The 27,354-nt window shown below is 46.1% G+C and overlaps 1 protein-coding gene across 2 annotated transcripts in view; it reads right to left on the bottom strand.

Moving 5' to 3' along the window:
* CCDC6 (coiled-coil domain containing 6) overlaps positions 1 to 27,354 on the bottom strand; it is a 119,361-nt gene that overhangs the window by 77,582 nt on the left and 14,425 nt on the right. For both annotated transcript variants that reach the window (XM_033942391.1, XM_033942390.1), the window contains exon 2: positions 12,962 to 13,111. In XM_033942391.1, the coding sequence (XP_033798282.1) occupies positions 12,962 to 13,111 (150 nt within the window). The remainder of the gene's footprint in view (positions 1 to 12,961; positions 13,112 to 27,354) is intronic.

The raw sequence follows: 27,354 nt of genomic DNA, 5'->3' as shown, positions 1-27,354 counted from the left end.
AAAAAGCATTGGATATTATCAAATTTTCAGGAAGGTTTTTTTTTTTGTATAGAGAAGAAAGTTGCAATTGAATTCTGATAGTATTAATTGTATTTGTTATTGGAGGGTTCTTCAAATATTCAAGATGAACTATGAAAGAACTTTACACCACACATTTTATTTTTGTTTTAAAATTTAGGACTCCTTTTACGAAGCCACGGTAGCGGTTTAACACACGTAATAGCATGCACTAAACCACCTGCCGCGCTACCCACTACCGCCTCCTCTTGAGCAGGCAGTAGTTTTTCAGCTAGCGCGGGTGTAGTGCGTGATTAAAAGCCGCTACCGCAGCTTCGTAAAAGGAACCGTTAATTGTGGCACTAGTCTAAAAATTGCCAAGCACTAAGAATGTTGGTTAGTAGTAAAGGAATTGTGTTAAGAATACCACATATATATTTAATAGTTATTAAAATAGTCAAAACTTGTGTTGGTCCATGGTGGTTTAACCACTGCCAGTTTATTCAAACTGACAACCCCATCACCAAGAGGTCACGCCCGATAGCCAGGCAAGTCCAGCCATGGGTGGGTGGGTTTCTTAGCCAAGGTTCACAAGCCATAGTCACACTTTAAATTTCATAACATGCAATAAATAATGAGTTGAATTGTTGATTCTGTAAATATGTATTGTCGACCAGTTTCTGTGCTTGGTGCAGGCAGAATTGTAAAAATGTAGTCTTCAGAAATCCAACAAGTGTCCTTTCTAGGAGGCCAATGAAATGAATGAATTGAGTGCATCATGCTCTTCAATTGATGTCTCGCAAATGTTTTCAACCCACCATTTATCATAAATACATGCTATATATTGACCAGGTTGAATATTTTCTATCTTTAGAGAAGCATTAATTGGAGAGTCATCCAGTGAACCAATAGTTGCAATGAATGATGAACAATCATTTGATACTTGACTCACACGTATCTTATTTATCCCATCAGGGATAAACTGATGATTTTCATGAGTTCCAGCAATTTAAAGGCAGTCCCAAATCTCCTTTCTATAAAACTCAATTTCTTCTTTTAAAACAAACAAAAACTTGATTTTTGTCAAATTTTGGTCACAAACTTGGTGAAAGAATTTGGTTTTCTTTTAGCCATTGTAAGCTTGCACGTGCTGCTAACCTTTTAGCAGTTCTACCAATTTCATCGCAGGGTGACTTACCATGGCTTGTGCTAAAGAAATTCTACTCAGCATGAATTCCAAAGTTAGAATACGGATAGCAGAGATTAACAAAGTTTTTAAAGATTTTGTATTGTGCAGCAGAGCCATCACTGAAATATCTTATGTACTTAAAAAGCTTAATTTCTGCCAATGTTATGTGAAGAATCAACTTTTCAAAAAATAAACTTGTACTGCCACTGTATCATGCCTTAAGCTGTCACTAATGATACAAACACTCATGCATTGAATTTCATTGTTAAGGTGGAAATAGACAACAAAAGAGTGCAACGTGGCATGGCTATGTGAAAACAAAAGCAAAGAGATTACATTACTAACATGCCTGGTATTCAGAAGCAAATTTACTCATATCAACAACAATGGTGTAACATGAAACACATAGGGGTCCTTTTATCAAGCTGCGGTCGGGGTTTAACGCGTGTAATACCACGCGTTAAACTGCCTGCTTTGCTAGCTGCTAACGCCTGCATTGAGCAGGTGTTAATTTTTTAGCCGGCTGCGAGGATTAGCATGTGATAAAATGTCCAACGCACTAACCCCGCTAGCGCGGCTTGATAAAAGGAGCCCATAGTAACAAAAACAGCAAACAAAATCAACTACTTTTATTCATAAATTATTCTATAGATTTGATTCAGAACTGTAATAATTATGCAATGTCATCACAATTAAGCTTCAAAACAAACAATCGTAAATTATGTGTTGTGTAAAGTTCTTTCATAGTTCAACTTGAATATTCGAAGAACCCTCCAATGACAAATACAATTAATACTATTAACTAGTTAGTTACGCTGCTGTGACTATCAGAATTCAATTGAATTTCTTCCCTATACAAAAAAAAAAACACCCTCCTAAAAATTTGATATCTGGTAGAGAAAAAGTTGCTCTATCCAATGCTTTTTGAACCAAAGTGATTGCTGCTCTGTTTGACTTGCAATATCTTTGTAAATAAATGAAAGCAGGCCTTGAAATATTTATAGATGAATTATAATCAATAATTGAGCAAGTATACCAAGCAAGAAGTCACCACTTAGATTTGTTACAAATCTATGACACCCCAAAGATGAAGCCAAAAATTAGCAAATTGAGTTTTTGGCCAACTTTGGCATTGAGGCATTAGAAGAGCACTTAATAAGCTTTTAGAGTTTCAAAAGTCTAGGCTAAGTACAAAAAGTTGCATCAGTAGACTAAATTTCAGTCTGATGTTAGCAATACTCTGTGTAAAGGAGGCCCTTGAAGTTGCCCATTTGTTTCGTATGACAAGCACAAAAATTTTAAGGTCTCTACTTAGGCACTTCTTACTACATGAATTTCAGGTTTTAGGGATTGAAACTTTGCATGGCTTAGTGCCATACGTTAGGGTACCTACATGCCAAGTTTCATTAAAATTGAAGATGGTTAGGTGGGTACCACTTGTACAGTTGACATGGGCTGACCTACCTTCTATAATCTTCTCTTAGTCCCTGTAGGATTCTGTATGCTAAGTGTTCAATCCCAACCTTCAATCCGGGAGTTGCAGAAATCCAAACGCTTTTCTGAGCACATGCTCTACCCCCCTTAGCCTGAGAGCTAGAAACATATCCAGTTGAGTCCCAAAGCCAAGCAACATACCTGAATAAATCCATGACAAGGGGGTACGGGGGAAGATCCCCATCAACATAAACAATTTTAGAATTGGTCTGTTCTTCAAAACATGAACAAGTAATAAGCAGGTACAAAACATTGAGGAATAATGTAGAACTAACCTGCTGTGTGCAACAAGAATCCAAGAAAGCACCACCAGCAATGCACATACTCACAGAAAACAAACACCGCACAGGATCTGGCAACTGGCTGGAAAATTTCAAGCCTGTAAGGAGAATAACCAAGGCAGAAAGAAGCAGGCTATTCCAAACAACTGCATATCGAGAGGGTGGGCCATATGAAATCCTACAGGAACTGGAGGGGGGGGTGTCACATGATGCAGCTGACTGAGTAGGATGTGGGAGTGCTGAGCTCCGGTCTTCCCTTATCTACAACGGCACGTTTCAGCTATTTACCCTCACTAATCGCTGCTCACCAGGGAACCAATGATAGAGGAGAGCCTGGCGATTCTATCTGAGCTATAGGGGATTTGCCACCCAGCATGCTGAAAAACCAACTCGAGGCTCAAAGGACAAACCTAAATCGCCGCAGCCCAAAATGGCAGAAGCATCAGCCTCCTTTATGGTTCCAGCTGGCGAGTGGATCCAAGAAATAACAAAGTCTGTCACAGCAGCACTGACGGACAGTTTAAATAAGCTGCAGTCGACGAGCTTAACAAGAAATTTGACTGCCAGGGCAGGTGCCTCGAGGAGGTAGAACAGCGGCTCTCTACACAGGAAGACAGAAGTACAACTATGGAAGGCAATCTTACCGCGTTGCTGCGGGAGGTGCAGGCTCTCCAGAACAAGGTGGCACAAGAAAGCACAGTTACTTACCGTAACAGGTGTTATCCAGGGACAGCAGGCATATATTCTCACATGTGGGGTGACGTCATCTACGGAGCCCCAGCGCAGACAGCTTTTCAAGCAAACTTGATTGAAGTTTCAAGTTTGCTACACTGCACCACGCATGTGCATGTCTTCTTGCCCACTAGAGGGCGCATCCCCACCTCGTGGTCCTCAGTTCCATAACCAGCAAAGAAGCCATCCCCGGGGAGGAGGGCGGGTTGTGAGAATATATGCCTGCTGTCCCTGGATAACACCTGTTACAGTAAGTAACTGTGCTTTATCCCAGGACAAGCAGGCATGATATTCTCACATGTGGGTGACCTCCAAGCCAACCAAAAAAGGGCAGGTGGGAGGATGGCAATTTAGGAAAACAGATTATGTAACACCGACTGGCCAAACCGGCCGTCGCTTCTGGACAAAGTATCCAGACAGTAGTGGGAGGTGAACGTATGAACCGAAGACCAAGTGGCAGCTTTACATATGTCCTCCACAGGAGTAGACCGGAGGAAAGCAACAGAAGCTGCCATCGCCCGGACCTTATGCCCCGTGACTCGACCATGGAGCGTGAGACCAGCCTGAGCGTAGCAAAAAGAAATACAAGCAGCTAGCCAGTTGGACAAGGTGCGCTTGGAAATAGGATGTCCCAGCCGATTAGGATCAAAGGACAAAAATAATTGAGGAACCTTCCGATGAGACTTGGTACGTTGGAGATAAAAAGCCAACGCCCTCTTACAGTCCAGCGTGTGAAGCGCCGCCTCACCAGGATGAGAGTGGGGCTTCGGAAAGAACACCGGAAGAACAATAGACTGATTTGAGGTGGAAATCAGACACAACCTTAGGTAGAAATTTAGGATGGGTGCGAAGAACCACCTTGTCATGATGGAATACAGTAAAGGGCGGGTCCGCAACCAAAGCCTGTAGCTCACTAATCCGACGAGCAGACGTGAGCGCAAGTAAAAAGACCACCTTCCAAGTGAGAAACTTAAGAAGAGACTTGTCAATAGGCTCAAAAGGAGGTTTCATCAGTTGAGCCAAGACCACATTAAGATCCCAAACTACAGGAGGAGGTTTCAGAGGAGGATTAATATTAACTAAACCCCTCATGAAACGAACCACCAGAGGATGAAGAGAGAGAGAACGTCCCTCTAGATGCCGATGGAAAGCAGCAATAGCACTAAGATGTACCCGGATGGAAGTTGTCTTCAGCCCAGACTCGGACAAATGCAACAAATATTCCAGAACCGAGGACACCGGAACCAAACTTGGATCCAGATGGTGCGAGGTACACCAGGATGAAAATCTGGTCTACTTCTGAGAATAACAAAGCCGAGTCGAGGCCTTGCGCGAGGCTTCCAACACCTCCCTGACCGCCGAAGTCAGGGGGAAAGGAACCAAGCCGTCAGATGTAATGACTGAAGATTGGGATGCAACAGCGAACCCCGACTCTGAGACAGCAGAGAGGGAAACACCGGCAGAAGTAGAGGCTCCCTGGTACTGAGTTGAAGAAGCAGGGAGAACCAGTGCTGACGAGGCCAACGAGGCGCAATGAGAATCATAGTGGCGCTGGATGACTTGAGGTGAACCAACGTCCTCAAGATCAGAGGAAAAGGAGGAAACGCATAAAGGAATCTCCCTTCCCAGTCGAGAAGGAAGGCATCTGCCTCGAGACGGTCCTGGGAGTAAATCCGTGAACAGTAGAGGGGCAGTTTGTGAGTCTCCGGGGAGGCAAACAGATCCACCTGAGGCGTCCCCCAGCGGTCGAAGACCTCGCGCAGAACTCGGGAGTTGAGCGACCACTCGTGCGGCTGGAGAAGACGACTGAGTTTGTCGGCCAGACAATTCTTCTCTCCCTGAATGTAAACCGCCCGCAGGAAGATGTTCTGGGAGGTCGCCCATTCCCAAAGGCGCAAGGCCTCCTGGCACAGGAACCAGGAGCCCGTTCCCATTTGCTTGTTTACATAATACATTGCCACTTGGTTGTCCGTCCGTACCAGGACCACCTGATTGCGCAGCAGATGACCGAACGCCCGAGCTGCCAGAAAGATGGCACGAAGCTCCAACACATTGATGTGACACAGACGGTCCTCCGCCGACCATAGCGCTTGAGTCCACAGACCGTCGAGGTGAGCCCCCCACGCATACTCCGAAGAGTCCGTGGTCAGGACCTTGTGATGTGGAGGGACGAGAAAGAGCAAACCCCCGGAAAGATTGGAAGAGTTGGTCCACCAACGGAGCGATCGTCTCAAGGAAGGAGTGACCGCTACAGAGAGGGAGAGCGGGTCTCGATCCTGACGCCACTGGGAGGCCAAGGTCCACTGAGGAATTCTCAGATGCAATCTGGCAAACAGCGTGACATGAACTGTCGAAGCCATGTGGCCGAGCAGAATCATCAGCCTGTGCGCAGAGACGGAGCGCTGCCGCAGAATCTGGCGGGCCAGGCGAAGCAGAGCCTCCAGTCTCGACGAGGGAAGGAACGCACGAAGGCGAACCGTGTCCAGCACGGCCCCGATAAACTGAAGGGATTGAGCCGGGCACAACTGCGACTTGGGAAAATTTACCTCGAACCCCAGACGTTGGAGAAAACTGATAGTCTGTCGGGTCGCTGAGATAACCCCCTCCCGTGACGAAGCCTTGATCAGCCAATCGTCCAGGTAGGGGAAGACCTGCAGTCCCTGAAATCTTAAGGCAGCCGCGACCACCACCATACACTTTGTAAAGACCCGAGGAGACGAGGCCAGCCCGAAGGGAAGGACGTGATATTGGAGGTGCAACTCCCCCACCTGGAACCGTAAGTACTGGCGGAAGGCGGGATGCACCGGAACATGAGTATACGCTTCCTTCAGGTCCAGGGAGCACATCCAGTCCCCCGATTCTAACAGAGGGTACAGGACTGGAAGGGACAACATACGGAATTTCTCCCGGACCAGGAACTTGTTGAGCCTCCTGAGGTCCAGAATGGGGCGTAAGTCCCCTGTCTTCTTCGGGACCAAAAAGTAACGGGAGTAAAACCCCCGTCCCCTTTGGTTCGGGGGCACGGGCTCCACAGCCCAAAGGCTCAACAAGGACCTGGCTTCCACCAGGAGAATAGGAAGCAGGTGTCGACAGCCAGGAGAAGCCCCCGGCGGATGTTCTGGCGGCATGGCTAAGAAGTTTAGCAAGTAACCCTCGGAGATGATCCGGAGCACCCAAGCGTCCGACGTGATCTCGGCCCAGGCTGGAAGAAAGGCCTGCAATCAGCCCCCGATAGGAAGGGGGTCTTTTGACAGTGCGGAGGGGGCCCGCCCCCAACCGCGCATCACGTCAAAAAGACGGAGCGGGTTTAGACGCTCCTTGCGCTAGAGGCTTTGGTTGGGACGCCCTGCCCTGCTGCTGAGAAGGCCGGCGTCGACTTCTGCGGGTACCGCCGCGGAGGGGGTCTAAACGGCTTCTGCGGCGGAGCCCGGGGTTTGGGACGGACCAAAGAGGCAATAGAGCGCTCGTGTTCAGACAAACGCTTGGTCGCCGCCTCCAAGGATTCGTCAAACAGCTCTGAGCCAACACATGGAAGATTGGCCAGGCGTTCTTGCAAATTCGGGTCTATATCCAGGGTACGGAGCCATGCCAGGCGGCGCATGGCCACCGCGAAGGCGGACACGCGAGAGGCGAGCTCAAATGCGTCATACACCGCATGGAAGAGGTAGAGACGCAGTTGGGACAAATTGGACATAAAAGCCCCAAAATCCTCTTTATGGGAATGACTCCATAATACCTCGGCAACAACTTCACCATCTGTCTCAAATAAGACGAGAAGGTGAATTTAGGACCCTGGTCGCCATCAAAGAGTTGGAATAGAGGCGACGACCAAACTTGTCCAAGGTCCGTCCCTCCCGTCCGGGGGGAACCGCCGCAGAGACCCTGGAAGGCTGCGACTTCTTCAAAGTCGACTCCACCAGTAGGGACTGGTGGGACAGCTGTGCCTTATCAAAGCCCTTGCACGGAACAGTGCGATACTTGGACTCCATCTTAGAAGGCACCGCTGTGACTGTAAGAGGGGAGTCAAGGTTCCTCAAAAAGGTCTGGCTAAGAACCTTATTAAGAGGGAGCCGAGGCGTCTCTCTGGGGGGAGAGGGTAAATCCTGCTCCTCCAAAAACTCCTTGGTGTACTGTGATCCTGCTCCCAGATGAAGGTCCAAAGCCCTTCCCATATCTAGAACGAATCTAGAGAAAGAGGAGGGCTTCGAAGGTGGAGATGGAGATCGAGACGAGCGCCTCGCCAAGAAGGAAGGAGAAGCCTCGCGAGAGTAACGAGGTTCCCTTCCCGTGCCAGACCCCGAACCCCAAGAAGCCGCACCGAGCGATCTAGGCGGGGTCGGGGACCGCCCATGCCCCGAGGAACCCCTTTGGGAAGTCCCCGGGGTATGGGGCACCGAGGCACGCCCCTTTCGTCTTGGCGAAGAGTCCCTCGAGCACTCAACCTCAGACGAACGGAACAGCCTCGGATTATCGAGGCGTAATTCGGAGACCCGCAGGGTCTCCGCCCCGGTCGGCGAGGAGCGACCGCGGCGTCGAGGAGAAGCCCGTTGGCGTTTGGGCTTCCTCGATCGATGCTTCGCCCGAGGCCGACCCGAGGGCGAGGAACCCCGGGAGGACCTCAACGAGGACGAAGAGGAAGAGATCCTCCGAACTCGCCGCACCTTGTCCCGAGGCCGCACACTCCGCTCAGGCTGGTCCGCCGAGGTCGAGGGCAAGGTAGGGGCCGAGGCCGAAACCCCCCCCGGGCCCGAAGTCGAGGGCACCGAGACCGAGGTCACCGACACCGGGGCAGCCGAGGCCGAAGCCTGCTAAAGGTGCGTGAGGGCCCCGGACAGCTCCGAGGCGATGAGAGCCCGGAGCAAGTCCTGGAAGACGGGTACCCCCATCATAGCCGGCAGACCCGGGGCCGTCGGGTGCTCCCTTGAGGGCGACCTCGGTACCGAGTATTCCCGCGGGGCACCCGACTTCGGCTCTCAGGGCGGGGCCGAGGACGACCCAGCCGCCCCCGCCGAGGAACTCGAGGATGGCTTCTTCGAGGCTAAAAATGAAGAAGGAAGTGAGGACTTACCCTTCGCCGACTTCGGAGTCGAAGACACCGGCTTCGACGTCGAGGGCTCCCAGGGCGAGGACGAAGGAGTCGAGGCCGAGGTCAAGGCCGGGGCCGAAGCCGAGGCCGACGTCGAGGCCTTCTCCGCCACGGGGTCCACTGCAAAGAGCTCCGCCATACGAGCCTGACGGCGGCGGAGAGCTCTCCTCTGAAAAGTGGAGCACCGGGAACAAGTGTCGGTGGGGTGCTCAGGGCCCAGACAACGCAAGCACCACCGGTGAGGATCGGTAATAGAAAGGAGCCGATCGCACCGGGTGCACTTTTTGAAGCCCGTCACAGGACGGGACATGGGCCCAAAAACCGGCCGGGAACAAGCGAGGTCCCGCGGCCGCGGCTACCGGGAGCCCCCGGAGCCGAACGAAAAAGGGTTTTGTTTTTTTTTTCGACGAAAACTGAAAGAAATAAAAGAAACAAAAGAGAGAAACACAGCGACCGAGTCAAAAAAGAGACACAGCCGCGGTGACAGAAGGCAAAACTAAGAGCACAATTTCCACAGGGCTTCTGGCTCCGCGGAAGAGAATGAACTGAGGACCACGAGGTGGGGATGCGCCCTCTAGTGGGCAAGAAGGCATGCACATGCGTGGTGCAGTGTAGCAAACTTGAAACTTCAATCAAGTTTGCTTGAAAAGCTGTCCGCGCTGGGGCTCCGTAGATGACGTCACCCCACATGTGAGAATATCATGCCTGCTTGTCCTGGGATAAGCACTCCCTTGTGTCAGGAGGCTTGCCTGCTGTTTCGTTGGGCGGAAGCTCATCTTCCATTTCTCTCAACGGCCCATGTGACCAGAGTCATCAATGTTCAGGCAGACTTCCTCAGCTGACAGATCCTGGATCCAGGAGTATGGTCCCTTTCGCAGAAAGCAGTCTGTCTACTTGTACAGTGCTGGGGTCAGCCCCAGGTGGACTTGATGTCTTTAGCAGAGAACTCGAAGGCTAGGCGCTTTTTCAATTGCCAAACTCAGCACAGAAGCTTAGAGCTTGACACTTTGGTTCAGCCATGGCCAATTCACGAGCTCCTGTATGTGTTCTCTGTGGTGTTCAGATAAGACTTGCACCGCTTGTCCTTCCAGAAGGGGCTGGAGAGCGAGTAGTACCAGCCAAATTGCTCGAAGCTCCAGACGATTGATAGACCAACGTTTCTGATGAGGAGTCCACTGCCACTGAATGTAATGGTCTCCGCAGTGAGCACCCCAACCTAACAGGCTGGCATCTGTCATAAGAGTCATCCACTCTGAAATTTGAAAAAGCCTGCCCTTGCAGCACCGAGAAAGAAGGGACTCCTATAACGAGCGCATATGTGCTCAGGCTCAGGGGACCGCCTCCAAGGAGGCTGCCATGAATCCCAGAACCTGTAAATAATGCCAGGCCATGGGAGACGGACAGCCTATCAGAGCTCTGATCTGCTGTTGAAGCTTCTGTTTGTGTGCCTTGGAAAGAAACAAATGACCCTGTTTGGGGTCGAAAAGATGACCCAGATACTCCAGGGACTGCGAGGGCATCACATTGCTCTTCTTGAAGTTGATGATCCACCCCAGACAGAGCCTGGATCAACCAATCATCCAAATAAGGAAGGATCTGGATCCCCTGCTGGCTGAAGGGACCCCGAGTCTAGGAAGGATGGCATAGAGCAGGCTGGCTCCACAGATCCAACAGAGTTTCCCTGTGAAGCAGGAGTCAGGCATTTTGGGACTGCGTCCTTTCTTTTTTTTTTTTTGCCTCCGCCGGGTCAGACCATAGGTCCATCACGCCCAGCAGTCCGCTCCCGCGGCGGCCCAAACAGGTCATGACCTGTCTAAATCACCAGAAGGGGCCCCCATGCCACCTTGGTTTCCTGATGAGTCCTATCTTCCCATCGAAGTCCTAGCCCTCTGGTCTTGCACATGCACGACCTGGTTGGGTTTCTATACTTTCTCAGTATCCCACGATCCCTTTATCCCCCAGGAATCTGTCCAGTCTCTGTTTGAATCCCTGTACCGTACTCTTTCCTCCGACAGGGGACTATCACCGAAAAAAACAAACTTTAACAGAAAAAATAAGAAAAAGAAACAGAGCAACTGCAAAAGACTTTTGCATGGACTGCTTGCAGAAATTGAAACTGGATATGTTTCAAGCTCTCAGGCTAAGGGGGGTGGAGCATGTGCTCAGAAAAGTGTTTGAATTTCTGCAATTCCTGGATTGCGGATTGGGATTGAACACCTAGGGCCGGATTCTTTATAGGATGCCAAGTCTCAGAAACCACCTAAACGGCCTTTGAGAATCGCACACAAGCATCCTATATAGAATCGCATCTGTCCGCCTAAGACTGCCTAACACCAAAGATTCTCTAACTGACGTCTATGTCACAGGCACTGGTTAGAGAACTGGGTTGCCACTGAGCTTATCACAGCAAGGGATCTCCCTGCCGCAATAAGTTCAGCAGCAACCTGTCCACCACCCCCCCTCCCGGGCAAAGACTACTAGCAGGAGGGATGTCCAATCCCTCCTACTGGAACCCCCATTCCGAACATTGCAGGCAGGAGGCTCCCGGCAACGATCTTTGCGGCTATGTTCGGGGGGGGGGTTAATTCCGGCAGGAGGGATTGGGCATCCCTCCTGCCGGCCATGTTCGGAAGGGGTACCGGCAGGAGGGATTGGGCATCCCTTCTGCCGGCAATCTTTGCGATGATGTTCCCCCGGGGGTTCCGCAGGAGGGACTGCACATCCCTCCTGCCAGTAGTCTTCATAGGGAGGTGGGGAAACAGGTTGCTGCGGCCACGGCCACTAAATTTATTGCGGCAGGGAGAGCCCTTGCCACGATAAGCTCAGAGGCTGCATCTATTGGCTTGAAATGTAGGTTAGCATTTTGTTGGCCTACATTTCAGGCACCGACCGTGGGCCTAGGGAAGTGAGTAGGTGAAGCCATGCCCAGGTGAAGCCATGCCCAGCCTTAGGCAAGCTTAGGCAGGCCTACGCGCCTCCCTAGGCTCCCGGAGGCGCCTACAATGTAGGCGGCCTACCTTGGGATGCTTTTTTTTTTTTTTTTTTTAATCTTGTGTTACGATTGGCTGGTTAAGCAGAAGTAGGCCGCCTACAATCGGGATGCTGTTTATAGAATTTGCCCCCAGTGTATGGAATCCAGAACAGAATGTGGTTTAGAGACTCACAAATAATCAAATTTGCGAATCCTGAACACGTTAATATGGGGGAAGGCCTGTATGTAAAAATAGCAGCAAGCAGAGATTTAAAGGGGGAATGCTCTGGGTGGTTCTTAAAATTATAAAGTTTGCTGTATTTCATAACAGACAGAGCAGCATTACCACCTGTTAGGACTTGCATTTGATTAGGATCCTGCATAATCCCTTGCTAATTTCTTCCTTGAACTTAGGGCTTGAAAAGAGTACTTATTTATATTTTTGGCATTCACAACTATCATCATTGTGCAAAAAATTCAAACTGTCAATAGTTCCCTAAATCAGCTCTTCTTATACATATATATATATTTACAAAACGTACTACTTATTTAACACCATTTACACACATAAACCCACTAGTGATGTTGCCATTTTTTTAAATAGCTTCTTCTATAAAAATGGGCTTTGTTATTTTATGGGGCACCAAATTTGTCTCTCTTGGCAGCAATCTACATACTAGTAAGGGGCTTAGCTTTAACCAGCTAGCTTATGATATTCATTTCCCAGTCTGGACATCCTATACAAAATTATCCTCTCTGTCAGAAGAACCTTAAGATGGGCAGCTCTAGAAAGCTGAACCATTGTGCAGCAATGGACTTTAAAAATAAGGCAAGCCAACAACAATTCCCATTAAAATGACATACCATCTATTATTTTTTTTTAATATTAAGCATTTTATTTTTGTTTGTGGCTGTCTCTGGGAAAACATGACCAAGTCTGGGAACTTTAATCATGTTTTCCTAGACAGTCACATTTAAGCATTTTAAAATTATATCAAGAGAAAAAGGTTCTATGGTCTGTATAGATCAGTCTACCTCTGATAAGATTTCAGAGCTTGAGACCAGTAGCATGGTGGTATCATCTAATCAAGAAGTCTGACTGACAAATGTTCTCTGATGTTTTATAAACAGACTTGCCCAATACTGTGCAGCAAGTTTGGTATGAAAATTTTTTTAAAAAAATTAAAACAAAACTTAGACAAAGTACTAACCTGCATCAGTTTGCGTGACAACTCATTAGTAAGAAATTCCTCTTCTTTCTCATAGTTGACTGCAAGAGTTTCTTTCTCCTTTTGCAAAGCCTGAATCTTCTTAAACAAAGTATTACTGATAAACTCTTCTTCCTGCTCTGCTCTTGCTTGCTATAAAGAAAACACACAGATTAATATATTTATATACATGCATATGGAGCACATTCATTCTATTACTGTCTAAGAGTTTGAGTCCGGGACTAGACTGCAAAATAAAGGCTTGGGGGTTTACTCCTGTCATGTGTTCCCCGACTAGTGGATCCCAAGAGAGTCATCGATTATCTTGAAAACTTGAATGGCTGCAGGTACTCCGGGACAGTGTTTGGGAACTATTCCCTAAGCCCATCACCTTAATGAATTGAGCAACTGGTATGATCAAACTGTATCAGCAGCTCATAGGCAGATTTGGGTAACCACTGTTAAATAAAGCAACATTTCTTAAAGTTGTGAAACAATATTCTAATTTTTGCTGTACGAGTCAGAAAAACCTGATAAACAAGACTGCTTTGTTTTCAGAGTGAAGAGGTTAGTGATAAATAATGTCTATTCCAAAGTCAACACTGGATTTAACAGTAACACAAGTTATGGTACTAAATTAAACAAAAATTAAAATAAGGGGAATCCCAGTCCACAGTAGTCCTAACAGATATCACATATAAGTCTCAGATTATTCACTGGAATTCTTGCTCCATAGACCTTATACCAAGTATTTTCCACCCAAACCAATCTGAATATTCCCACTCTACCGGATCAAGGGCCGTTTCAGCACCTAGTGAAATTACTAATCACTGGAATTTTCACTTAGAAACAGAAAAATTAAGGCAAATAAAGATCAAATGGCCTATCAAGTCCACCCACTCATAGTACTCATCTTATGTAGTTGTCCCAAGCTTTTTTGAATTCAGGTAGTCTGTCTCCACTCTCCACCAGGAAGTTGTTCCATGAATTTACCACCCTTTTTGTGAAAAGATTTCCTTAGATTGCTCATGAATTTGTCCTCTTTCACCTTAAGAACATCTGCCGCTGCTGGGCCAGACCAGTGGTCCATCGAGCCCAGCAGTCCGCTCATGCAGTGGCCCTTAGGTCAAAGACCAGTGCCCTAACCAAGTCTAGCCTTACCTGCGTACGTTCTGGTTCAGCAGGAACTTGTCTAACTTTGTCTTGAATCCTGGAGGGTGTTTTCCCCTATAACAGCCTCCGGAAGAGCGTTCCAGTTTTCTACCACTCTCTGGGTGAAGAAGAACTTCCTTACGTTCATACGGAATCTATCCCCTTTTAACTTTAGAGAGTGTCCTCTCGTTCTCGTTATCTACAAAATCTATTCCTTTCATTATCTTGAATGTTTCGATCATGTGCCCTCTCAATCTCCTCTTTTCAAGGGAGAAGAGGCCCAGTTTCTCTAATCTCTCACTGTACGGCAACTCCTTTAGCCCCTTTACCATTTTAGTCGCTCTTCTCTGGACCCTTTTCGAGTAGTACTGTGTCCTTCTTCATGTACGGCGACCAGTGCTGGACGCAGTATTCCAGGTGAGGGCGTACCATGGCCTAGTACAGCGGCATGATAACCTTCTCCGATCTGTTTGTGATCCCCCTTCTTAATCATTCCTAGCATTCTGTTTGCCCTTTTCACCACCTCCGACACACATTGCGCGGACAGCTTAAAAACATAAGAACATAAGAAGTTGCCTCCGCTGAGTCAGACCAGGGGTCCATCGCGCCCAGCAGTCCGCTCACGCGGCGGCCCATCAGGTCCATGACCTGTAAGTGATCTTGTCTAAAATCTTTCAATACTCTTTCATACTCCTATCTCTGCCTCTATCTATATCCCTCAATCCCCGTATCCTTCAGGAACTTGTCCAATCCCTCTTTGAATCCTCTTAATGTATTCTGTCCTATTACATCTTCCGGAAGTGCATTCCAGGTGTCCACCACCCTCTGAGTGAAGAAAAATTTCCTAGCATTGGTTCTAAACCTGTCCCCTTTCAATTTCTCCGAGTGCCCCCTTGTTCTTGTAGTTCCCAATAGGCTGAAGAATCTGTCCCTTTCCACCTTCTCTAAGCCTTTCATGATCTTGTAAGTCTCTATCATGTCTCCACTGAGTTTCCGCTTCTCTAGAGTGAAGAGCCCCAGCCTTTCCAGCCTGTCTGCGTATGAAAGGTTTTCCATACCTTTTATTATTCTTGTCGCTCTTTTCTGAACCCTCTCGAGTATTTTCATGTCCTTCTTTAGGTATGGCGACCAATAATGGACACAGTATTACAGATGCGGGCGCACCATCGTGCGATACAGCGGCATGATGACTTCCTTCGTTCTGGTTGTAATACCCTTCTTAATAATACCCAACATTCTGTTTGCTTTCTTTGAGGCTGCTGCGCATTGTGGCGTTGACTTCATTGTTGTGTCCACCAGAACACTCAAGCCTTTTTCAAGGTTACTTCCCCCCATTTGGTAGCTGAACATCGGATTCTTTTTCCTATATGCATGACCTTGCATTTCCTCACATTGAAGTTCATCTGCCATTTATTTGCCCACTTCTCCAGTTTGTTCAGGTCCCTTTGTAGGTCCTCGCATTCTTCCACGGTTCTAACACTGCTACAGAGTTTAGTGTCATCCACAAATTTTATAACTTCACACTACGTCCCCGTTTCTAGGTCATTTATAAATAAATTCAACAGCAGCGGTCCGAGTACTGACCCCTGCGGAACCCCGCTCGTGATCCTCCTCCAGTCCGAGAAGTGGCCCTTTGCTTCCTGCCTGCCAACCAGTATTTGACCCATCTGTGTACGTCCCCTTCCACCCCGTGGTTCCACAGCTTCTTAAGTAGCCGCTCATGGGGCACCTTGTCAAAGGCTTTTTGGAAGTCGAGATAAATGATGTTTACGGGTTCCCCTTGGTCCATCTGGCTGCTTACCTCCTCAAATAAGTGCAGCAAGTTTGTTTGGTACGATCTTCCTTTGCAGAAGCCATGTTGGCTCGCTTTCATTAGTCCATTTTTATCAATGTGCTCACAGATGCTGTCCTTTATCAGTGCTTCTACCATCTTGCCCGGAACCGATGTCAAACTTACCGGCCTGTAGTTTCCCGGGTCTCCTCTCGATCCCTTTTTAAAGATAGGTGTGACATTTGCTATCCTCCAGTCCTCAAGTTCCGCCAGTTCTCAAGGATAGGTTGCAAACTCGTTGGAGTATTTCCGCTATTTCGTTCCTTAGTTCTTTTAGTACCCTTGGGTGGATTCCGTCCGGGCCTGGTGATTTGTCATTTTTCAATCTATCTATCTGTTGGAGGACATCCTCATGGCTCACCTCTATTATTAGAAAAAACAAGGAAGGCAACCAAGTTACATCAAGGTCTGTGAGGGGGAAGCTCAAAGTGTCTAACTTGGCTCACAACTTACAAACCAAATATAATGTAATATGTCAAAGAACATGTCACATTATATTTTTTCTAGTTTAGGATTGTTTGGCAAATTAGGAGTGTGTTGTTGTGGATCACCTCTATTATTGACAGTTTATCTTTGTGGTCTCCATTGACTTGTCAACCAGTACTCTCAAGTCTCTTTCCTGGGGGGTTTCTCCAAGTACTACACCAGACATCCTATATTCGTGTATAAGATTTTTGTTACCAACATGCATCACCTTACACTTATCCACTTTAAACTCATTTGCCATGTCACGGCCCATTTCTCAAGAGTGTTTATGTCACATTGCAGGTCTTCACAATCCTCCTGCATCTTCACTACTCTGAATAACATTGTATCATCTGCAAATTTAAATCACCTCACTCATCGTACCAATTTCCAGGTCGTTTATAAATATGTTGAAGAGCACAGGTTCAAGCACCGAACCCTGCGACACTCCACTTGTAACGCTTTTCCAGTCCGAGTATTGTCCATTTACCCCCACTCTCTGTTTCCTATTCGTCAGCCAATTTTTAATCCACGTATTTCACTCTCGATTCCATGGCTCACAATTTTTCAAAATAGTCATTCATGCAGAACCTTGTCGAACGCCTTTTGAAAATCCAGATATACAGGGGACAGGGAGAGAGAAAGACAGAAAGAAAGGGGACAGGGAGAGAAAAGACAGAAAGAAAGGGGAGGGGACAGGGAGAGAGGATGAAAAAGTTGGTGGAGAGAATGAGGTCTGAAAGCATACAGAAGGCTGAAAAAAGGGAAGAAATATTGGATGCATAGTCAGAAGAATAAAGTGCAACCAGAGATTCATGAAATCACCAGACAACAAAGGTAGGAAAAATGATTTTATTTTCAATTTAGTGATCAAAATGTGTCCGTTTTGAGAATTTATATCTGCTGTCTATTTTGAACTATGGCCCCCTTTTACTAAACTGCAATAGCGGTTTTTAGTGCAGGGAGCCTATAAGCATCGAGAGCAGCGCAGGGCATTCAGCGCAGCTTCCTGCGCTAAAAACCGCTATTGCGGTTTAGTAAAAAGGGAGGGGGTATATTTGTCTATTTTTGTATAGTTGTTCCTGAGGTGACATTGCATAAAATCATCTGCCTTGACCTCTTTGAAAACCCGCAGACTATAAATGATAATTAACATTTTCTCTGCATAAGTGTGCTTTGTGTTTTTTTAAATTTTATTGTTGGTAGATCATTTTGATTTGGTCATTTTAAAAGTAGCTCGCAAGCCCAAAAAGTGTGGGCACCCCTGGCCTATAGCATCCAGGAACTTGGTCTCCCTACTGCAGCCAGAGGTGCCTAGGTTACAGTCTATCCCCGGATAATTGAAGTCACCCATGATAACTGCTTTGCATCCCTTGCAGTTGCATTTAATCTCGTCTGTCATTTCTTCATCAATTTCTTCGGACTGCCCTAGGGGTCAGTAGTAGATGCCGATCTTCATTTCTGTTCCATTTGTTCCAGGAATTTTGACCCATAGAGACTCTACCTTATTTTTCATTTCCGTGTTCTCTCTGGTAACCCCCCCCCCCCCCACTACATTAACAAGTCCTCGCACTCCCATTTGGGGGGGAAGTTTGGGATAACACCCCCACCCCCAAGTACACTGAAAACTCCCTTTGTCCTTTCCAGTTTTGCTGTTGGGGTGTTTTTGGTGTAGTGGACTTCTAAATGTAATGTAATGGAAAGTCTTAAAAGCGGAGGTGCACATATGTCCTGCATGCAAATGTTGCCACGGGATTGTCGGTGCACCAAAGTCTGGTGCGCTTTTGACGGGTCACCAGGTTGGGGTCATACTGGACTTAGTGTTTACAAACAGGGAAATTGTTTCTGATGTTACAGTGGATGATCATCCGGCATCCACGGATCGCTGCACGGTATGGTTTAATATTAAGAGGGCTCATTCAAAAGTTAAGGTTCTAGATTTTTTAAAATAAACAACTTAGGTCAGATGGGGGATTACGTCAAAGAATTGTTGTCTGGAAAGAACAGAAATGTGGGCAAAACTAAAAAGAACAGTGGGCAAAACTAAAAAGGAGTTATAAGGGCAACAAACCTTTTTGTGAGGCAAGTAAATAAAAAAAAAAGGAAAGAAGGCTGCTTTGGTTCTCAAAAGTAGTAACTGAGAAGGAATATGAGGTTAGTTTTCATAAACTACAAAAGATCACAGAAAGAGGAAGACAGACAAAAATATCTGGAAGAGTTAAGAGAGCAAAGATACAAATGGAAGAAAAAATAGCTGAAACGGTAAATCTGGGAGAGAAGACATTTTAGATATATCAGTGATAGGAGGAAGTGCAAAAGTGGTACTGTGAGATGCAAAAGTGAAGGGGAGGAATATGTAGAAGCTGATAAAGAAAAGACTGAATTGCTTAACAAATATCTCTGTTCTGTGTTCACCGAGAGTGGGACCACAGTAGACAAACGTGAATAGGGATGGAGGAGTGGCATACCCTGAGCAATTTTCAGAGGGTTGAGTTCATGAGGAGCTAGCTAAATTAAAGGTAGACAAAGAGATGGAAGTGGATGGTGTACATCTGAGGGTGCTGAAGGAACTTAGGGAAGTTCTGGTGGCTCCGCTGACTGACCTTGTCAATGCTTCTCTAGAGTCGGGAGTGGTACTAGAGAACTGGAGAAGTCAAATGTGGTCCCACTATACAAAAGTGAAACTTGAGGGGAGAGTGTGGCGCAGTGGTTAAAGCTACAGCCTCAGCACTCTGGAGTTGTGGGTTCAAACCCATGCTGCTCCTTGTGACCCTGGGCAAGTCACTTAATCCCCTCATGGCCCCAGGTACATTAGATAGATTGTGAGCCCACCAGGACAGACAGGGAAAAATGCTTGAGTACCTGAATAAACCCATGTAAACTGTTCTGAGCTCTCCTGGGAGAACGGTATAGAAGAAAAAAAAAAAGTAAGGAAAAAGTAAAGAATTACAGGCGAGTAAGTCTGACTTCTGTGGTAAGTATATTAATGGAAATGCTTTTAAAACAGAGAATGGTGAAGTTTCTGGAATCCGGTGGATTACAGGACTAGAGGCAACATGGATTCACTAGAGGTAGGTCTTGTCAGATAAATCTGATCAATTTCTTTGACTGGGTGACCAGAGAATTGGATAGCGGGAGTGCCCTAGATGTGGTATATTTAGATTTTATCAAAGCCTTTGACAGTGCTCGACATAGACATCTAATAAATAAAATGAGTGCCCTTGAATTGGGTCCCAAAGTGATAAGCTGGGTCAAGAACTGGTTGAGTGTAAGACGACAAAGGGTAGTGGTAATGGAGATCGCTCTGAGGAAAGGGATGTTACCAGTGGTATGCCTCAAAGTTCTGTTCTTGGGCCTATTCTTTTTAATATTTTTATAAACGATATTGCTACAGGGTTGTCAGTTAAGATCTGCATTTTTGTGGATGATATCAAAATCTGCAATAGAGTAGACACCCTGGATGGTGTGAACAACATGAAAAAAGACCTAGTGAAACTTGAAGAATGGTCTGAAATTTGGCAGCTAAAATTTAATGCTAAGAAATGCAAGGTCATGCATTTGGGCTACAAAACCCTAAAGGAACAGTACAGATTAGGGGGTGAAAGATGGTAGATGTATGGAACAGTCTCCCGGAAGAAGTGGTGGAGACAGATACTGTGTCTGAATTCAAGAAAGTGTGGGATAGGCAAGTGGAATCTCAGAGAGAAAACGATAATAGTTACTGCAGATGAAGTCACCGGAAGTTACATCAGAAGGAAGGACTCAGCTGGAGGAAGGCCCTGGAGCAGGCTTGCGATGTTGCTTCTTCGGTCGATGAAGCTTCTAAGACACTGGTAGGCCTGGGACAGGAGGTGCAAAAAGGCTGATTCGATAGGGGTGTCACAAGTTGGGGGTTTTTTTGTTTTTTTTTTTGGGGGGGGGAGATTGCTTTTTGACCGGTGATTGTGGTGGGGCTACTGCAGCACCTGCGAAGAGGGAGGGGTTGCTTGGGCTGCTGGACCAGCTGGAACTTAAAGGGAAGGGAAACAGGTGCTGGATCTGGTCTGGGGATTTTTTTTTTTTGGGGGGGAGGGAAACAGGTACTGGGCCCATGTGGTGAGGGGACTGAAGCTGGAGGGAAGGGAGAGGTGCCAGTCTCACAACTGGGCACTGAACGGAGGGGATATTGGTGTTGGACCCAATCAGAAGGAAGAGAGGTGCAGGACATGCAAGGAGGAAGAAAGAGAAAAGCTAAACTAAGGAGATGAAGGAAGAGTGAGTGAAATATTGAACATAGCAAGGGGGGGAGGAAAGCGCATACGAGACACACATTGGTGTAAGGGAGTAAGAGGGGAGAAGTTAGACACAGAGAGATATACAAAAAGAGGGCAGATGGTAGGCATGGATGAGAGCATACAGGGAATGCTGTATGGGGGTGGTATATTGACCCAGAGGAGTAATGCCAGTATGAGAGGGTATAGGGACACAGAAAAAAGATGGCTAGACATGGACAATGCAGAAGGAAGATGCTGAACGGGGGGGGGGGGAAGAGATGGAATAGGGATATAGAGGACTGATATTGTACACGGAGGAGGGGTTCACAGAATGGTAAGTTGATGAAGGCACAAGGGAAATACTAGAAAAGGACATAGGAGACACTGAGAAGGGAGATGCTGAACATGGGGAACAATACATACACAGAGAGAAGATGGATAGTGAGCAAGGAGAAAGAATGTCAATGGTCAGAAGACCCTGGCAAGTGAGTTAAGAGAAGACAAAAGACAACAGAAAACAGCGCCTGAGACCAACATGATTTGAAGAAAAAAATGACAACAAAAAGAAGAAAAAATAATTTTATTTTCTATTTTGTGATTAGAATATATCACCTTTGAAATATATATGTTACACATAACTGGGGACTGCGAGCCCAGGCTGTGCTTCTTTAGTTTCTAGCTGGCTTAGGGCTCTCTCTGAACAGGGGGCAGTTGCCCTAGTTGCACACTCCTAATACTATTCTTGCCATGTGTGACTGAAGTATTCTGTTAGCTTGATTTTTCTATGTAACATTCTGTAGTAATTTAGCTTCTTCAGTTTTCTCGATAGTAGAGGGGATATTTGTGAAGGGAGGGGGGAGGGAGACAGGGGCTTTGTTGATCCTTATTCTGTATTATGCGTGTTTTTAAAGTGACAATTGTACAGAACATTATTTTATTAAAGTATAAAAAGAAACAAGTTCAATATAAAATCATAACTATCTGAGGTTTGTGCAGATGGGCTCAGACAGTTTTGCGGGGACAGGGACAAATTCCCCCCCCCCCCCCCCGCATCATTCCCTAGGCAGGATTTCCATAAGAGCCTCATACCCTTCAAGATATTTCGTGGGACTTCTCAATCAGACAGAATCAACTAGGATAGAGCTCTATGGAGAGAAAAGATCCTTGGCATTTTCCACAAGTCTTTGAGGATGGGGTTCCCTCTCAAGGTGCCTTGCTGTGCAAGATCTGAAATCTGAAAGGCCAAGGCCACTCAGGGCTACATTCTCAAAAATTTGCATTAAAAACCAATGGGCCATTGTCACAGCCAGTAATGCAGCAATTTAAAAAAGCGAGTCATTCTGCAAAAAACGCTCATTGCTGGTAATAGTGATGGGCACGTGCGTAGAATAAATGCAAAAAAATCAAAACAAAGCCAAATCCAACTGCTGAAGTCAAGCAACCCTCCACCCGACAACCCCTGGCAGCGGGAGATGGCCACTTTCTCCTGCCGCCAATCATGCACCCCAACACCTCCCTAGCAGGAGAGATGCCCACTCCCTCCCACAGCCGACATCAAGCGACTCCCCACCCAACCTAACCTCCCCTGCAGTGGGAGAGATGCCCACTCCCTTCCACCATCACACAACCCCTCAAGACATTCCCCCTGTGCCTCTGATGAAACCCTGTCCCCTCCCCCTTACCTTACTTACGATGACTGGCTGGAGGGATGCCTAGTCACTCCGGCCAGCAGGCCCACCTCTTCAAACTGGCGGGCCTTCCCCTTCCTGATGCATCCTGGGATACACCAGGAAGGGGCCTGAGGATCTGATTGACCCAGGTTGTTTAAGGCCCCTCCTAGGGTCCTTAGGCATCTGTGCCAATCAAACATTTTGAAGTGGGCCTCCCTCCAGCCAGCCATCATAAGTAAGGGGGAGGGGCAGGAGTCGTTGAGGCACGGGGAAGGGGGATCTCTAGGGCGTTGCTTGGAAGCGGGAGGGAGTAGGCATATCTCCCGCTGTGGGAGGGACAGGGTAGCAGTGTTGGGTGAGAGTAAGCCGTTTTGAAAATCTGCCGCTAAAATATATGCACGCTAAAGGCAGATTTTAGTTTTGAGAATCTGCTCCAAGTCAATAAGATGTGTCAATCCTTCTTCCTGATCAGCCTGATCCACAAGAGGGTCCTTTTTTTTCCTCCGGAGTCAGGTCTCCTGTTTCTAGGGAATGGGAGAAGCCTCCTCACAAAGCTTAGCCCCACTCCCAGAAGGTCCTCCTCCAAGTCCCAGATTACCTCACAAAGAAGTGGATATAGTCCTCTGAGCTATTTGGCTCACTTTAGTAAAGATCCACGCAAAGTGGCCACTTTAGAAACTATTTAAAGGACAACTGGCCTTCCAAAAAGTCAGAAAAAAGGACTGAGGAAGAAATATCACCGGGCCAAATGGCAGTTTAAGGCCAAGGTTCCTTGCTAACTTCAAGCAATCTGTTTTCATCGGTTCCTCCACTCACATTTTTGGTTTGCTGGAGTGCTGTTTGAAGTGCTACCAGATCAGTTTTTCAGTATTATGAGTAAAAAACATCTCACTGATTTGCAAGATTTTGTTTTCTCGGGTAGTAGTCAAGCATGCTACGAGGCCAACAATGCGGCCGCTTCTAATTTGCTTGTCTACTGATGCAGCCCTAGCATCACCAGATTCTGCATGTGAGTTGGAATCCCCTTACATGGAGGACATAAAACTGCCTTAAAGAGATTAAGGCAGATATTGCTGCCTTTCTATCTGAACTAGCGGGTCAGGTAGCAGAGCTGCGAGTTGATATGGTGAAGTTTGGTTGCTGTATTGAAGAGGTCGAACAGTGGACTGACGATCACGCAGAACAACTTGCTGTGCACGAGAAACTATTTGTTGATTATCTCCAGAAGCATACTGATCTTATGGAAGATGTGGAGAATCGAAGTAGGTGGCAGAATTTTGAGGATCCGTGGAGTGCCTGTCAATCCCTAATATAGTGGATGTATAGAAGTAGAGCAGAAGATTGCTTCTTATATTCTTTCCTTGGTCAAGACTGATTTACCTCCTCAGTAGGTGAAAATTGAGTGGACTCACTGTGCTTTGGGCCCAGCAAGGTCTAACGTAAGGGATAGTCTTTGTGCTTTCATAACTTTTCTCTAAAGCAGGCAATTTATGCTGCGGCGAAAAGAGCAGGAGTCAATTATTTGGGATTCCTATGAGATCTCTGGCTTTGCTTATATTTCCCCATTACATTTAACCAAATGAGAGAATTTGGCAAATTCACAGCAAAGCTACGATCTGAGCAAGTTTGCTACAGGTGAACCTTTCCCTTTTGACTTCAATTTAATTACAATGGAAACACTTACAGGATGACATCGGAGTCCATAGCCAGCAAACTTTTCAATCTTTGGGCTGGAGTATGGATGGGGACGCGCTGCCCGAGCCAGTTTCAGTGTGTGCTACAATACATCGTTGGCAGCATGCGTCCTCTGGGAAAGGGAGACTGAGATCCATTCAGAAGTCTGGTATCAAGTAACTTCAATGATCCTAGTGACTCTGAATTTGGGACATTTCCAGTATTCTGTAGCTTCTATTTGTTACTCTTTTATGAATCCAGTTTCTTGTGTTATGTGATTTGGGCACTTTTTACTGTGGTGTGAATGTGTTATGGTGCTCCGTTACTGGGTTCTTGGTTGTGCTTACAGTGTAAGTATTGATGCTTTAGGTTTCATGCTACGGTTTTGCTTGAGGTTGGGAGGTCCTTCCTCTTATTGGATCCTCTTGTTGGTTAACAATTTTCTTTCAGGGGGTTCCGATATGGTACTTTGGAGGGGGGGTCTTTAGGGGTCACTTTCTTGTGACATGTTTGTGAAGTTATAAATATTTGGACCATCTTGTGATTTCCTTTTTTATTTTTTCTTTACACATTAATCAGATGTTAAATGTCAAGGGTTTGAACTCCCTTTTCAAGAGGAAGTCGTCTTAAGGAGGTTAGGTGGTTAAGGGCCTCAGTTTGTTTGGTTCAGGAGACTCATTTCAAGAGACATGATGAGCGCCTTTAAACATCTAAAGATTTTCCGCTTCAAGTTTTTGCTTCTCAGTCTGCTAGGAAAATAGCTGGTATGCTATTCTTATTTCTAAACACTTGCAAGCTAAGGTGTTGGACCAAATTATTGACCCCAAGGGTCAGTTTGTTGCAATTCATGTCAATCTTTATGGATCCTTGAATAATTTTGTCTTGGTTTAGGCACCTAATGATGCTCAGATGCTTTCTATTTCTCTATTGCAGATAAGTTGGGCTGCCTACTAGTGGGCAATTTTAATGTTACTCTGTTCCCCCGTTGGATAATTCTGGTCAACTATTGTAGACAGGATAGAAGGGCACTTCAGACCTTTCTCCACAGTCTGGATTTAGTCAATACGTGGAGACATTGTTATCCTCAAAGATCTGAGTTCACTTTTTATTCTCATGAGCATGATTCTTATTCAAGAAAATGACTTATATTTTTGTTGATAAGCAGTGTATCTCTTTGCTTAAGGGGGCAGATATTGATGCCATTACGTGGTCTGATCATGCACCAGTGAGGGTGGATTTGTCTCTTAAGTTAGCTGATAAGCCCCTCTAATTTTGGAAGCTTAATGAATCCATTTTATTTCATGAGAAGTTGTGACAGATCTTTCCAGGGTTATTCTGGAATATTTTCATCTTAACCACTCTTTAGAGACCTCCTTGGGGGTGCTTTGGGATGGCTTTAAAGCAATATCAGGGGACATTTGATTAAGTGGGCTTCTCGTTTGAAGAAGCAGAATGAGAGGAAGGATAAAAAATTGAGAGAGAATATTCAGGATTGTGCGCAAAGGCATTTCTCTCATGGCTCTAAACATCTTCAGAAAATGCTTAGTGATGTTTAAGGAACTTTGTGGTTTATGGGCTGATAAAGTTCAACATGACATGCACATGGCTCAGCGGGTTTACTTTGAAGAGGGTAACAAAGCTAGTAGACTTTTAGCACAATTGAGAACCACGCAGCAGCAGCAGTCTTTTATTTATATGCGCAAAGACTCTCGGGGCAATCCTGTCATGGATCCCTCTAAGATTAGGGAATGTTTTATTTCCTTTTATAATTAGTTTTATAAATCTGAAGTGCACCCTTCTTCCATAGATAAGACCAGTATTTGAATGGGGCTTCTCTTCCTCGACTTATTACTGCCCAGACTATATCTTTAGATCAGCCTATCCAATTGCAGGAGGTTCAGGTAGCCCTAAGTCCCTGAAGCCGGGTAGGCCCCCCCCCCGATCTTGACAGCCTCACTGCAAAGTTTTATAAATCATTTAAGGGCTGTGTGACACCAGTTTTGGTGGAGGTCTTTAATGATATTCTTCAGAGAGGGTCATTGCCGATGACTATGCTGGAGGCTGGGGTGACAATTTTACCAAAACCTGGGAAGGATCCCACCTTGTGTGGGTCTTACCATCCGATATCACACTTGAATTTGGATGTTAAAATTTTGGCAAAGGTATTGGCTGCTAAACTCAATAGGCATATCTTTAAACTCAATAGGGTCATCATGCAGTTGGTGGGGAAGGATAAATCGGGGTTTTATGCCCGGGAGATCCACTAGTGATGTTAGGAGAATTTTGGAATTGATCTGGCATGCCAAGCAGCATGGAGTCCCACTGGTCCTTCTTACTATTGATGCAGAAAAGGCTTTTGACAGATTACATGCTGCACACTTTGCAACATTTTGGTCTGGGGCCTAATTTTAGGAGGTGGATTTCTGCACTACCCTGCTCCTATTGCTTGAATACAGGTTACTGGGGGCTACTCCAACTCTTTTTGTCTGTCTTGGGGGACTAGACAGGACTGCCCCTTATCTCCGTTATTGTTTGCCTTAGTGATGGAACCATTGGCTGCAACAATTAGGAATCATTCAGCTATCAGAGGGGTTAAACTACATCAGGAGGAATATAAAATTTCCCTCTCTGCTGATATTTTGCTGACAATGGGAGATCTGAGTTCTTCCTTTTCATTTATATACTGGGAACTGATGAACTATAGAGCTTTGTTAGGGTTTAAAATGAATGTTTCTAAATCAGATCTGCTTAATGTGAACCTGGATCCGAATACTTTTGCTGTTCTCAAGCAAGATCTTCCTTTTGGCTGGGCTCTTACATATATCCAATATTTGGGAGTGAAGATCATGGGGGACCTTTCTGCCCTTTTTCAGCTTAATTATGGTAAACTTCTAGCTGAGTTATCTACAGCAGTAGATCATTGGCAAGGCTTAAGTCACTCTTGGCTAGGACGGATTGCAATTTGTAAAATGATGATTTTGCCTAAACTCTTTGCCTATCAATGTCCCTAGGACTTGCTTGTGTGCTTTACAGTACAGATGAAGGTCTATGCTTACATATGGAGGTGTCATCCGCCTAGGCTGGCTACAAAGATACCAACTCAGAGGTCTGGGTGCCCCAGATTTCTATGCCTATTTTTTAGCTGCTCAAGTAAAACATTTAGTAGACTTGTACTCTAGTGCATCTAAGATTTGGGTTAGGATTCAAAGAGGTGCTTTCTCTTCTTCTCAGTGGACCAATGTGCTTTGGGTACCAGTGCATTCTAAACTTGATATAACTATGGCTTACCCTTTTTTATTTCTTTTTATTCTATCATTAGGAAAGTCAGGACCTTACTGATAGATCGGAAAC

This window comes from Geotrypetes seraphini, chromosome 4 (assembly GCF_902459505.1).
Source record: "Geotrypetes seraphini chromosome 4, aGeoSer1.1, whole genome shotgun sequence".
In the NCBI taxonomy this organism is placed as follows: Eukaryota; Metazoa; Chordata; class Amphibia; order Gymnophiona; family Dermophiidae; genus Geotrypetes; species Geotrypetes seraphini.
Note: the sequence above shows the minus strand (reverse complement) of the source record. Positions and strands in the feature narration are given on the sequence as shown.